This window comes from Sciurus carolinensis, chromosome X (assembly GCF_902686445.1).
Source record: "Sciurus carolinensis chromosome X, mSciCar1.2, whole genome shotgun sequence".
NCBI lineage: Eukaryota > Metazoa > Chordata > Mammalia > Rodentia > Sciuridae > Sciurus > Sciurus carolinensis.
The window spans coordinates 56673428-56685577 of NC_062232.1; the positions used below are offsets into that span (position 1 = coordinate 56673428).

General features: G+C 33.0%; 1 protein-coding gene across 4 annotated transcripts in view; it reads left to right on the forward strand.

Moving 5' to 3' along the window:
- Nucleotides 1-12150, forward strand: part of Chic1 (cysteine rich hydrophobic domain 1) — a 117235-nt gene that overhangs the window by 14720 nt on the left and 90365 nt on the right. For all 4 annotated transcript variants that reach the window (XM_047535511.1, XM_047535514.1, XM_047535513.1 and 1 more), the window contains exon 3: nt 6044-6199. In XM_047535511.1, the coding sequence (XP_047391467.1) occupies nt 6044-6199 (156 nt within the window). The remainder of the gene's footprint in view (nt 1-6043; nt 6200-12150) is intronic.

Consider the following 12150-nt stretch of genomic DNA (forward strand, 5'->3'; position numbering starts at 1 on the left):
GGGGGAAGAGAAAAAGATAGAAAACTTATTTCTTTTTTCAAGAGGTATCTCACAAATCATAAGAAATTTTAATTTAATTCTATTTTATTTAACCCCGAAAGGTAATTAGACTTTATTTGCCTCACAAAATAAACAAGCTTTGCAGTCAGGTCTTGGTTGCAACCCATGTTCTATCACTTACTGGTTTTGGGCAAGCCATTTCTAAGCCTCAATTCTTAGGTGAAAAATAGAGATGATGCTGATAATTACCCCACCTCTTTTTTAAAGGATTAAATGAGCATGCTTATATGCAATTCCTAGTATATTCTCAGGTACTTTTTAACTCCCCAAAGTTAGTCTGGGTCACTGTTAACTATTCTCAGCGTATCCCAGTTTCACCTTGATTGTTTTTCCAGATTACTCACTGTCTAACTGCTTTTGCCACTTTTTCTTCATCTGAGTAATAATTTATTCTCTGGTTCTACTACTAATTTGGGTATTGTTTGTTGACCCTTTTTATATCTCCTGAGGTATAATATCAGATCCTTCCATATAATAATAAGTATAGTCCCAGGGTAAGTTAACATTTGAAAATATGTTGCCATTTAACTTTTTTTTTCCCCCTGAGGCACTGGGGATTCGAACGGCCCTTGCGCATGCTAGGAGAGTGCTCTCCAAAAGCAGCCATTTCGTCAGCTCGCCATTTAACTTTTTAAAACACAAAAAGAAAGCCCTTTGGTGTGAGATTTTGGCCTTAATTTCTGCTGTGTTCTACCTTCCTATCCTTATCATTTAGAATAATTTACGAATTGAAGCAACACATTAGACTTATATTTGTTTTATACAAATTAATCATAAATGTTTCCTCCAAATGAGTAAAACAGTCATGAAAGTATCTCTTGGAGTTCTACATATTGGGAGAAAGATGAAAAATTCAGTATTAAAGAGAATGAATTAAAACAGTTGTGATAGAAAATTTATTCTCTGTATTTTCCTTGATGTTTCTGCATATGTTGTCTGGCAGTTCCATCCAGCTGTAGTATTGGCTTAGTATTTAAAAAGTTTGAATTACAAGTCCAAGAAATTCTAGCAAATGAATAACCTAAAAAATGTCATTGAGTTCAGTTCCCTGTTTTTAGAATTCTGTTTTGTAAATTGGCCCGTTTTTTGTGCTCAAGGAATCATTAGAATATCTTTTCACTCCTCATTTCTTTTCAACAGAAAATTCCACTGGGGGGGCTGGGGAGATAGCTCAATTGGTAGAGTGCTCACCTTGCAAGCAGGAGGCCCTGGGTTCAATCCCCAGCACCGCAAAAAAAAAAAAGAAGAAAGAAAGAAAAAATTCCACTAGGAAGATAGTATAATTGTTTTAGAGGAATAAGAATGGCAAGCTGCTTTTGGTATGTATGCACACAGCCTAAACGATGTGGACAGGAGCTGTTCTTAGAGACATCTGTTCTTTTCAGGTGACCATTTTGTAGCACACATCATAAGGATATGTGGATATTTTTTCAAGTATGCATTATTTATAGTGTACAAAATTTCTCATGTATTGGATAAAGCATAAATGATACTGTGATTTTTTTTCCTAGTGTGTGTTTGGTGATAAGAAAACCATAAAAAAATTCTGAAGGTCTGTTATTTATTTATTTAGGTACTGGGAATGGAACCCAGAGTCTTGCACATGCTGAGCATGCACCCTACTGCTCACCTATACCTCTATACCCTGAAGGTCTGATTTTTTTTTAAAGTTGCATGGTAGTAACATTAATTTTATTCATTTTTTAATGAGAAAATTTTTCTGCAGTAAGTGCTTTCATTTGTATAATTTACTCTGAATTACCAAAATGCTTCTTTGGTAACTGGGGAAAGAGACCTTACATAAACTTGAAAAAAATTAAAAGAAAAAAGACCTGAATTCAGACATAATAGCCCTTTTGTTAAAATATTTAAAAATGAATAAATACAATAGCTCAAATAGAAAAAGTACTCTTTATAAAATCAGTCTTCCAGCATGAATGAGATTATAAACAGCTTTTGTGCCTGCCTGAGGGAATCAAAATTGCAGAGTGAATTCTCAAAATCTGAAAGGCCATTTTGACAGTTGTGTGACTCAGTATTAATTTTTTGCTTCTTTTGTGTTAAGGCTTATAATGCAAAGAAAAAATAATATTTTATATTATGTGCAGAAAAGATTGTTTTCCTTGTTTCACTAAATTCCTTCTATCATAAGAATTATCAAGCAGGTACATACACACAGATTCTGGTAACCAGAAAAGGAAAGAACCACAGAACTTCAGAAAATAAATGAAAGCTTCCGGCCCTCAGCTGGAAACAATTAAATGGTGTTATGGGAAGATTAGTGTGCAGTGTTGGGAATCTTAAGTCATAAAAATTGACCTTTACTATTGTGATCCAATATGACAAGTGATTGATAGGGTTGTGTTCCCCACAACCGAAGAAGGCAAATCAGTCCTGCTGGGGTTTGCTTAGATTTTCTTCTGTTTGCAGAGTCTCCTACATCCTGTTATAAAATATTATGACCCTTTCTCCCACCTTTATGATGTGGTTTTCTTTTTTTTTTTCTTTCCAAGAGAGTCAAAAGGAATGAAATGTTTCTTTACAGCCTACCATTCAGCTAGAAAGTAAGGGGCTTCCAGCTAACCTTCATTACTAGAGATACTCAATTATATGGAAGTAAATGAGTAAAATGTTATTAACTCTGATTCTACAGTTAACTAAACATTTCTTCCACATTGTTTAAAATCGAGAGTTAACCAGTTCCCATTTCCTATGCCTTTATCTCTGTTTTATGACTCTTACTGTTATTCAAATACAGGTTTTTTTTCAAAGACAATCCTGGCCTCCATTTAAAGTCAAAATGCAGATCTTAGCTTGTTGCTTAAAAATCCAGTAAAAGTTTTTCTTCTCGTTATGTTTGTCTATGCCTTCAAAAATTTGAATTCTCATTTTTATTGACTTGACTATTTATTGTTTAATTTGTGGTAAGAGTATAAAACTGAAACTATTTGTGAAAAGTGTCGGTGGGGAAGAAGGAAAATTGTTTTCATTCCCGAAGCATGTGATAAAAGATAATGTTTTATTAAAAAATTATATGCTTTGGCATGTAATTTATTTCATTCACTTTGTTTTTTTTTTTTAAAGCCAGTTTTTCTTTCCCTTTCGTTTTGTTTTCTAGCCTTAATCTCCCTCAGACTTTTTTTTCCACTAGTGAACATAGAGTTTTCTAAAGCTCCACCGAAACAGTTTTGTTCCTTTGGACTGACTCATTTCTGCATTTAGCCTCACCCTTTACGTTTTTGTTGTTGTTGTTGTTGTTGTTTGTTTGTTTTTACTTAAAATGAAACTCAAAACTGAGAAGACCTGCTGCAGTGTTTATTTGTTGAATGCTTTTTTTCTGATTTAACAGTGAGTACTTAAATACAGGTAGTTTTGCCTGTTCCATATGATGGATCCAAACTGCTGTACATAGTAACATAGACTATTTCAAACCCATAATTAGTTATCCAGAACTCTAAATGTGCCCCTAAAGAGTAATAATTGGATAAATACCAATTGTGTTTCTCCAGTGTATATAAGGGAAGACCATGAATTCTTCCCATAATTACTAAAAATTAGAGTGTATGGAAAAGAAATTAAAAGTTGCACAAAGAAATATTCATCAGAAATATCAAATACCTAAGTTCATTAACAATAAGTTGCTCACTTTTAATATTTGTGAAGTGTACTTGTATTTACTTTAAAATAAAAATTTAGATTCTAAGCTAATTTGTTAATGGGCAGAGTAATAATTTTATGATTTGTTTAAGTTTGTATCACAGTTTGCCATATTTAAAAATTTGTATTGATTCTGAATGCACAGTTTAAAGAGATTTGATAGTGATATTATGTTACAGATTGGAGCTAAATGTGTGTTTTTCTTTATTTTAACTTCTACTCAGTTACTTAGTAATTTCCTAGAAAAAGGAAGTTGAATATCTCTCTTTTGGAGAGGTAAATCTTAAGATAGTAATTTGGTATCTTGTTTTTAAAAAGAATATCAAGGGGCTGGGAGTCTTGCTTAGTGTCAGAGTGCAAGCTCTTAGCAATCACAAGGCTCTGGATTCAATATCCAGCACCAAAAGAGACAGAGAAAGAAAAAGAACATCTTCTCTGAAGAATTGAAGAACTGAAGAGCATTGAGTCTACATTCAAAATGCAACAGTTATCCTTTTTATAATATATTATGAAATAATATATAATGTAATATAATAATATCCTTTTATAATATATAGCAACACTGTGGAGTATCAGTAATTACCTTATCAAACCTCTTGTTTTCAGGTGAGAGTCCTTGCAAAAGAGAACTTTTCTTTTTATCAAATGTACTCAGAGATACGTTTTACGAATTTCTTTGTATTTCAATCAGGAAGTTCTAAGGTGCAATTTCCATTCCCATTGAGTATGTAAAATAAAGATCCTTATTCCATTTTATAAATGAGAAACTAAGGCTGAGAAAAATTAAACAATTTTGCCTGGGATTTTTCAAAGCTAATAAGAAAAAGAATTCAGATCTCTTGATTTATTGTCTTATGTGCTTAACTTATGAGTGTTTTCTATTTTCAGTTATAAGGTATTATTCTCTGAATCTTATTTTAATTTTACCCCCAAATTTTGGCATTTAATTGGAATTTTTTTTACACAGTGATTGTCATTGTGTCATGTTGCTGACAATCTAGTTGGAGAATGAAACTTGTTTATTTCTTTCATGTAAGTGAAGTTTTGAGCCTTACAGTTTGGTAATTGTTGATTGTTTGGAAGCAAATCAGATTCATGTGCTGAGCAATTAACCTTACTAGATGATATGAACAATTCTAAGAAAGTGTATATATACGCTTAATGTTTTAATCATAATAGTGCTGAATTCTTGGTCATGTACCTCTGTAGCATCTGCTAATAGTTGTATTTTGTATGTTGATTCTAAGACACCTCTGTTAAAAGACAAAAATGTAATAATTTGTAAAAATTGTAATACAGTTTTGTATTTGGGAGAGTAGAGCTCTATAGTTTTGGCACCTAATGTACTAAGGATTTTATATTTTAGAATACCTTACTTTTCCTGACAATTTCATAATTTTTGCTTTCACACTCAGTTGGTGAAATATTTTCCTATAAATTTTGCAGTCTGATAGCTTTCTAAATAAAAGTGATCAGTTTGTGGTCCAAAAATGTCATTTTACTGAGAGCAACCCATTTTTAGTACACCTTTGAATTGTATAACCTTCAAGCAGAATTTTTGGTATAAATCTGATTACGCTGGTCATGCTCATGCCTCTGAACTGACTTTGTCATTGTTTCAGAGAGGCACAAGCAGCCATTTCCAGGAATAGAGGTAGTAACTAGAAATATTAAATTTGTGTATTTAAAGACCTTTTAACTTTCAAAATTTGCAGCACTTATGAGTTCATTTTTGCTGAATATTAACAGACTGTTTTGAATGTAATTCCTAGGCATTGTCTTGTTAGTGTAACATTTCCCTGCAAACAGTAGCAAGTTTTAAATGTCGCAACTTTGCTAGGGACAAAAGGTTTAAGAGTTTCTGTTTTACAAGTAATCCAGGAGTATTGCCAAGGTCTAATTTGAATTCCGTATGCTACGGTAGTATTTGATTTTTTGATTGTTGTCTTATGCTTCTAGTCTTATTCAACTTTAAGTCAGAGTACCTGAAAACTATAAACAATATTGCCTTAATAATGAGAATATTTGGTAATAAAACTGATTGGTGGGTATCTTTTACCATTAATTTTACTGTTGTCATATTATCATTGGTCATTTCAAAAGATTGTTTCAAACATCAGGTTAAGATCTGGGAGCACAAAATTATATTGTTTACTTTCTGTCTCCCAAGACAATGTGATACATATTTATGGGAGGAGATGGGGAGGAAATATATTTAGACATTTGTAATTCCTTAAAATGTTTGTAATAAGACATTTTCCTTATGTTTAGAGATAAATAGTAGGAAGCTGCCCACAAATTGTTAAAGATAGTACCCTTGTTGTAGGTGGCCCCAGAAGAATTTAAGACCAGCATTGGCCGTGTGAATGCATGTTTGAAAAAGGCTCTCCCAGTCAATGTGAAATGGCTGTTGTGTGGGTGTCTCTGCTGCTGTTGCACACTGGGTTGCAGCCTATGGCCTGTTATCTGTCTCAACAAAAGAGTGAGTATAACCATTCTATTGTATAACAATAGTAACAGCTAACATTTATTGCACACTTACTATGTGCCAAGAACTGTTTCTATGTATTTTACATTATTTATTTAATTTCCATAACAATGGTATCATTTTAGGGATAAACTCAGGGCCAGAGATTGAGCATTTGTCCAACCTTTATCAATACTTTATCACTTAATATGAGTTCCTATCATTTTAAGTATATATAGTGTAAGTAAAGGACTGAAGTTAATAGAAATATAGGTGGACTATTTATTCTTTTTTATACGATCTGAAGATATGACAAAGTATTTCTAAGCTATAGATGTATGAGAGAACTACTTCTGATCTGAAGAAAGACATACAGGAAAGTAACCTGCAAAGTTGTATGTGTGTGGATGGGGTCCTTAGTTTTGAACATATTACAGTAAAATTCTAACATAGCATTACTACTAGTTATGCCATGAAATTAAGACTACTGGGACTGGGGATATAGCTCAGTTGATAGAGTGCTTGCCTAGCATGCACAAGGCCCTGGGTTCAATCCCCAGCACCACCAGAAAAAAAAAGAAAAGACTACTATCTTAATCTCACCTTCTTTGAAATTTCATTTTTATTTTGGAAATAATTTTCCCCAGTGAGAAGACATCTTTCAAAATTGAAATTGAAGCCAGTGAGGAAAATTCATTTTACCCCAAGGTCTTTTCCCAGTACCACATAAAGGATTTTATTTAAACTTTTAAATAATAATTAGTGCACTAAATCAGATTCAAAATTATCGCACCTTGTGGAGAATAATTAGTGGTGCAGTTATTTCATTAAGGTGAAAAATAGTTCCAAGAAATAATCATCATTTTTTTCTCTCCATTTTTCTTGTACCCTCTTTCATGTCTACTTCAAGAAGACAAACATTGCTGCCAATCCTATGATTTTTTGAATGGAAGAGTTAAGCATTTTATTGATTCCCTTGGTAACCACCAATAGATCAGAGCTTTACTTTAAATATAGCTTAATTTGTTTGTCAAAGCATGAACAGTGACTTCAGCTGACCTTCTGTAAGTAAAAGCTGAAAGCACACATTTCTTAATTGTCATACCTTACCTTTAAAAGTTACAATCAATAACTCCTATCCATCCCCATTATTTTAAAAGCCTCAATGTGAATTAATCATGATTTGGATTTCCCATAATGTGAATGCAGCCAATCTCCATTACTTAAAAACAGATTTTTTGGTTTTAGTGTTATCCAGGATTTATCTTCTTTCTTTGATGATCTATTTATGCTTTGCTTATTTGTCAAAGCTTCCATCAAAGAACCTGAAATAGAAACAAGGTTTTCAATCATTTGGTTTTATTATCAGTACTTCTTAATAGCATAGTCAATTAAAAAATGAGATAATACTAATGCTATGATCTCTCCCTATCTTCCATTACTTTGGTTAATTGAGTTCATACTGAAGTTGAAATATCAGTGTATTCTAATTCACTCATCTGTGAATTTTAAAAAGATAATACAGATTGCAAACCTTCATCTCATGAGCCAAATTCAGTTCACTCTGTCTGTAAACATTTGAATCAAGTGTCAGCATTTAAAAATTGTAATATTGAAACTGGGGATGTAGCTTAATGGTAGAGTACTTGCCTAGCATACATGAGGCCCTGGTTTTGAGCCCCAGCTCTGCAAATTAATACATAAAAGTTAGAATTTTTAAAACAAATTTACTGATATCTAATCCCTCATAAAATCTAAAGATCTGACAATTCTGGATTTACATGCCTATCTGTCAGCAGTTAATTCTGGCTGGATAGTGGTTTCTCCCTTTAAATAGGACATATAGTTTCTGGTTCACCCTGCAACCATCCAGCATTTACATTATCTGCCTTTCTCTGTAGGTGTTATAGTTCATGACCCCTGATTTTGCACATGCCACATCGTCAATACTACACTAGACAGTGAAATCTTAAGCATATACTGATAACCTTGTACAAGGCACTGTCTTTTCTGAAATGTCAGTTTTCTCACCTATAAAATCAGGATAATATTATTTACTTTTAAGGTGGATGTGATGAAGATGATATTTTAAATGTCTCATTGCTTTTTTGTCTACAAGGAGAAATTTTTAAAAAATATAATTTTAACAATTTTTATGCCTTCACTATTACTTCCTAATCTGTAAAATAAGTTGTATAGACTATAATAGTTGAGTTGAAAGGATGATTATTATTCATATAGCCCAAATCCCTTATTTTACAGGTGTAGAAAGTAAGGTGCAGAAAGGCGAGGTGACTTTCCCAGGGCTGTATAGCAAATGGAACAACCAGAAACAAACCTTGTTGTTGTTTTTTTTCTCTAACACTATATTATCCTGACATTATGTTCCTTATGTCAAATTCCCTATCCCTGAGACAGAAAATATTTGGATAGGTAGCGTGATAAACCCACTGGGTTTCATTCTCTAGCAGTGATTGGAAAATTTTTTCTTAAAAAACCAGATAGTAAGTATTTTCAGCTTTGTGTTCCACAGTTCTCTGTGGCATCCATTTAACTCTGTCTTTGCAGCATGGAAACATCCATAAATAATATTTAACTGAGTGAGGTACTCCCATGTTGCCATAAAACTTCATTTACAAAAATAGACTGCAGGCCACATTTGGCCAGTGGGTTGTGGTTTGCCATCCTGCTCTGGCCATCTCTAAATTGGGTATATAGCTCTATGGAAGATGTGTGTTTATCCAGAAAATAAAGTAGAAATAATATGATTTAGTCCTGTATCACAAAGTTGTTATTTGGACCAATGATTATAAAATGTTTCCAAGAAAAAAAAAACTTCTGTGTAAATAGTCTTCCCTATGAACTATTTTTAACCAGTGTAATTCATGGATATTTTCTTTAGCAATTTAGGTGGCAGAGAAAAGAAATACAGATTGGATACCTTGAGTTCCCTCTAATGACTCTTAACTCCAATGAGAACTTCGCAGTCACATGGTATATGAAATGAGGTTTTGATTTACCTGTTCTTACATCCACCACTGAAACAACTGCGATATCATAGTTAATTTTTAGGCCTAGTCATGCCACCACCCTTAAATTTGAAATTACTTTTACTCTTTCCTATTTTTGCTTTAATACTTGATAAATTGAGAGGGATAGTCAGAAGGAAGGGATTATTTGTCTCACAACATGAACACAATCCTGTTTTACGAGATAAAGCTTTTAATTCACTGTCTTAGAAGGCAAAGCAAATTATAGAAGCAAAAACCTCATTCATACATTATGCCATATAGAAAAGAAAATCAGTATTTGCAATGAGAGACAAAGAGTTCTGCTAAGAGTTTTATTCTGTTTAAGACTTTTACTCATACCTTTCATAAAATACATTCTATGTACTCTTGGGCAAAGGCAGCATGCATAGAGCTAGTATATGGAGTTTTGTAACTTGGTTATAGCTTGCCTATTTTCCTACTGTATATATACACAATGGAGTTTTACTCAGCCATAAAGAAGAATGAAATTGCTGGTAAATGGATGGAACTGGAAAGCATCATGATAAGCAAATTAAGCAAGTCTCAGAAAGACAAGTATATTTTCTCTCATGTGGAAGTTAGAGGGAAAAGAAAAAAAAAGATGTAGTGAAAATAGAAGAGAAGTCACTAGGGTAAAGGAAGGGGAGCAGGGTGAGTGAGGAGAAGGTAAGGGGAGATACTAGAGAGTAAAATTGACCAAATTATGCCATATGCATGTATGAATATGCCACAGTGAAACCTCTTATTCCATATGGTTAGTATGCACCAATATATAAAACTTTTAAAAAACTAGATGAGTGTCTCAAATAGACTAAAAGAGTATTAAAGATACCTCAATAGTAACCATTGTAGTTTAGTAAAACAGATAAAATCCTACATGTAGTACAGTTGTTAGCCAATTAAACTGACCAAAAGACAAAGGAAGCTAACTCATCATTCTTTAGTATATATATCATAAACCATCATGGTCTTATATATGGTTATAAGAAATGACTCAACTTGGATGCAAAAATTATCCAATTATTATTCCCGTTTTGTTTTGTTTTTTTGCGGTGCTAGGGACTGACCCCAGGACCTTGTGCTTGCAAGGCAAGCACTCTACCAACTGAGCTATCTCCCCAGCCCTCCAATTATTATTCCTTTTCACTTATCTGTTAATTGGCCTCTAGGCTGCTTCCATAACTTGGCTATTGTGAATTATGCTGTGACAAACATGGGAAGATATGTATTCTTGGAGTATGAGTTTAACTGGATAATATGGTAGTTCAATTTTTAGACTTTTAAGGAACTTCCAACTGATTTCCTTAGTGGCCGTGCTAATTTATGTTCTCACCAACGTTTAAGAGTTCCTTTTTCCTAACATCCTCATCAGCATTTATCATTGCTTATATGCTTGATGATTGTCATTTTAACTAGAGTGAGATGGAATCTGTGTAATTTTGATTTGCATTTCCCTGACAGCTAAAGATGTTGAACATTTTTTCACCTAATAGTTGGTTATTTGTATTTCTTCTTTTGAGAACTGTCTGTGAAGTTCATTTGCCTATTTACTGAATGGGATTTGTTTTGTTTTATATTTTTGTTTTTTGATGTTGAGTTTTTGAGTTCTTTATGTATCCTGAATATCAATCCTCTGTATCTCATTCTATAGGCTGATTGTTTTTACTGTGACTTATTTCTTTTAAGGTGCAGGAGTATTTAGTTTGATTGCCATCCTACTTATTGATTTTTTTATTTCCTGTGCCATAGGAATCTTAGGTAGAAAGTCACTGCCTTTGCCTATATATTGAAGTGTTTTCCTGTGTGTTTTCTTCCAACAGTTTTAGTTTCTGGTCTTATATCTTTGATCTATTTTGCATTGACTTTTGTGTAGAGTGAGAGATGGGGATCTAGATTTATTCTCCTACATTTGGATATCCAGTTTCCCCAGCACGATTTGTTAAAGCAGCTTACTTTTCTCCAGCATGTTTTTGGCACCTTTGTTAAGAAGCTATTTGTCTTCTAGTCCACTATTCTACTTTTCTGTTTTATGCCAGTAACGTGCTATTTTTGTTGGTATGACTCTGTAATATGATTTGAAATTGTGTGTCGTGATGCCTCCAACTTTGCTCATTTTTCCTCAGAATTGTTTTGGCTATTCTGGGTCTTTTTTTCTTCCATGTGAATTTTAGAATTGTTTTTTTCTAGTTCTGAGAAGAATGTCATTGGAATTTTGATAGAGATTACATTACATTGAATATGTAGATTGCTTTTGATAATATGGCCATTTTAACATTAATTCTGCCAACCCATAAACATCGAAGGTCTTTTCATCTTTGAGTCTTCTTCAGTTTTGTGTGTGTTTATCATTTTAGTTGTAGAGGTCTTCTTTCACCTGCTTGGTTAGTTTTATTCGTAGGTATTTTTAAGCTATTGTGAATGAAATTGTTTTCCTGATTTCTTAGCTGGTTCATTATAGGTACATCGAAAAACAAAATCACATGGTGGTTCTAAATCTTTTGAGGGCACTCAATTTGTTAATATTTTATTAAGGATTTTTACATCTGTGTTAATCAGAGATATTGGCCTGAAGTTTTATTTCCTTGAAGTGTCTTTATCTGGTTTGAGTATCATGGGGATACTTCCTTTGTAGAATAAATTTAAAAGTGTTCCTTCCCTTTCTATTTTTATGGAATAATTTGAGGAGCATTGGCATTGTTCTTTTTTAAAGATAGGGTAGAATTCAGCTGTGAATCAGTCTGGTCCTGGGCTTTTCTTTGTTGACAGGGTTTTTTATTACTGCTTCAGTCAAGTTTTCTCTTAGTTCAGTTTTGGTAGGTTTTGTGTTTTCTAGAAATTTATCCATTTCTTCTAGATTTTCCAGTTTATTTGCATATAAGTTTTCAAAATAGTCTCTGTTGATCCTCTGTATTTCAGTGATATGTGCTGTATTAT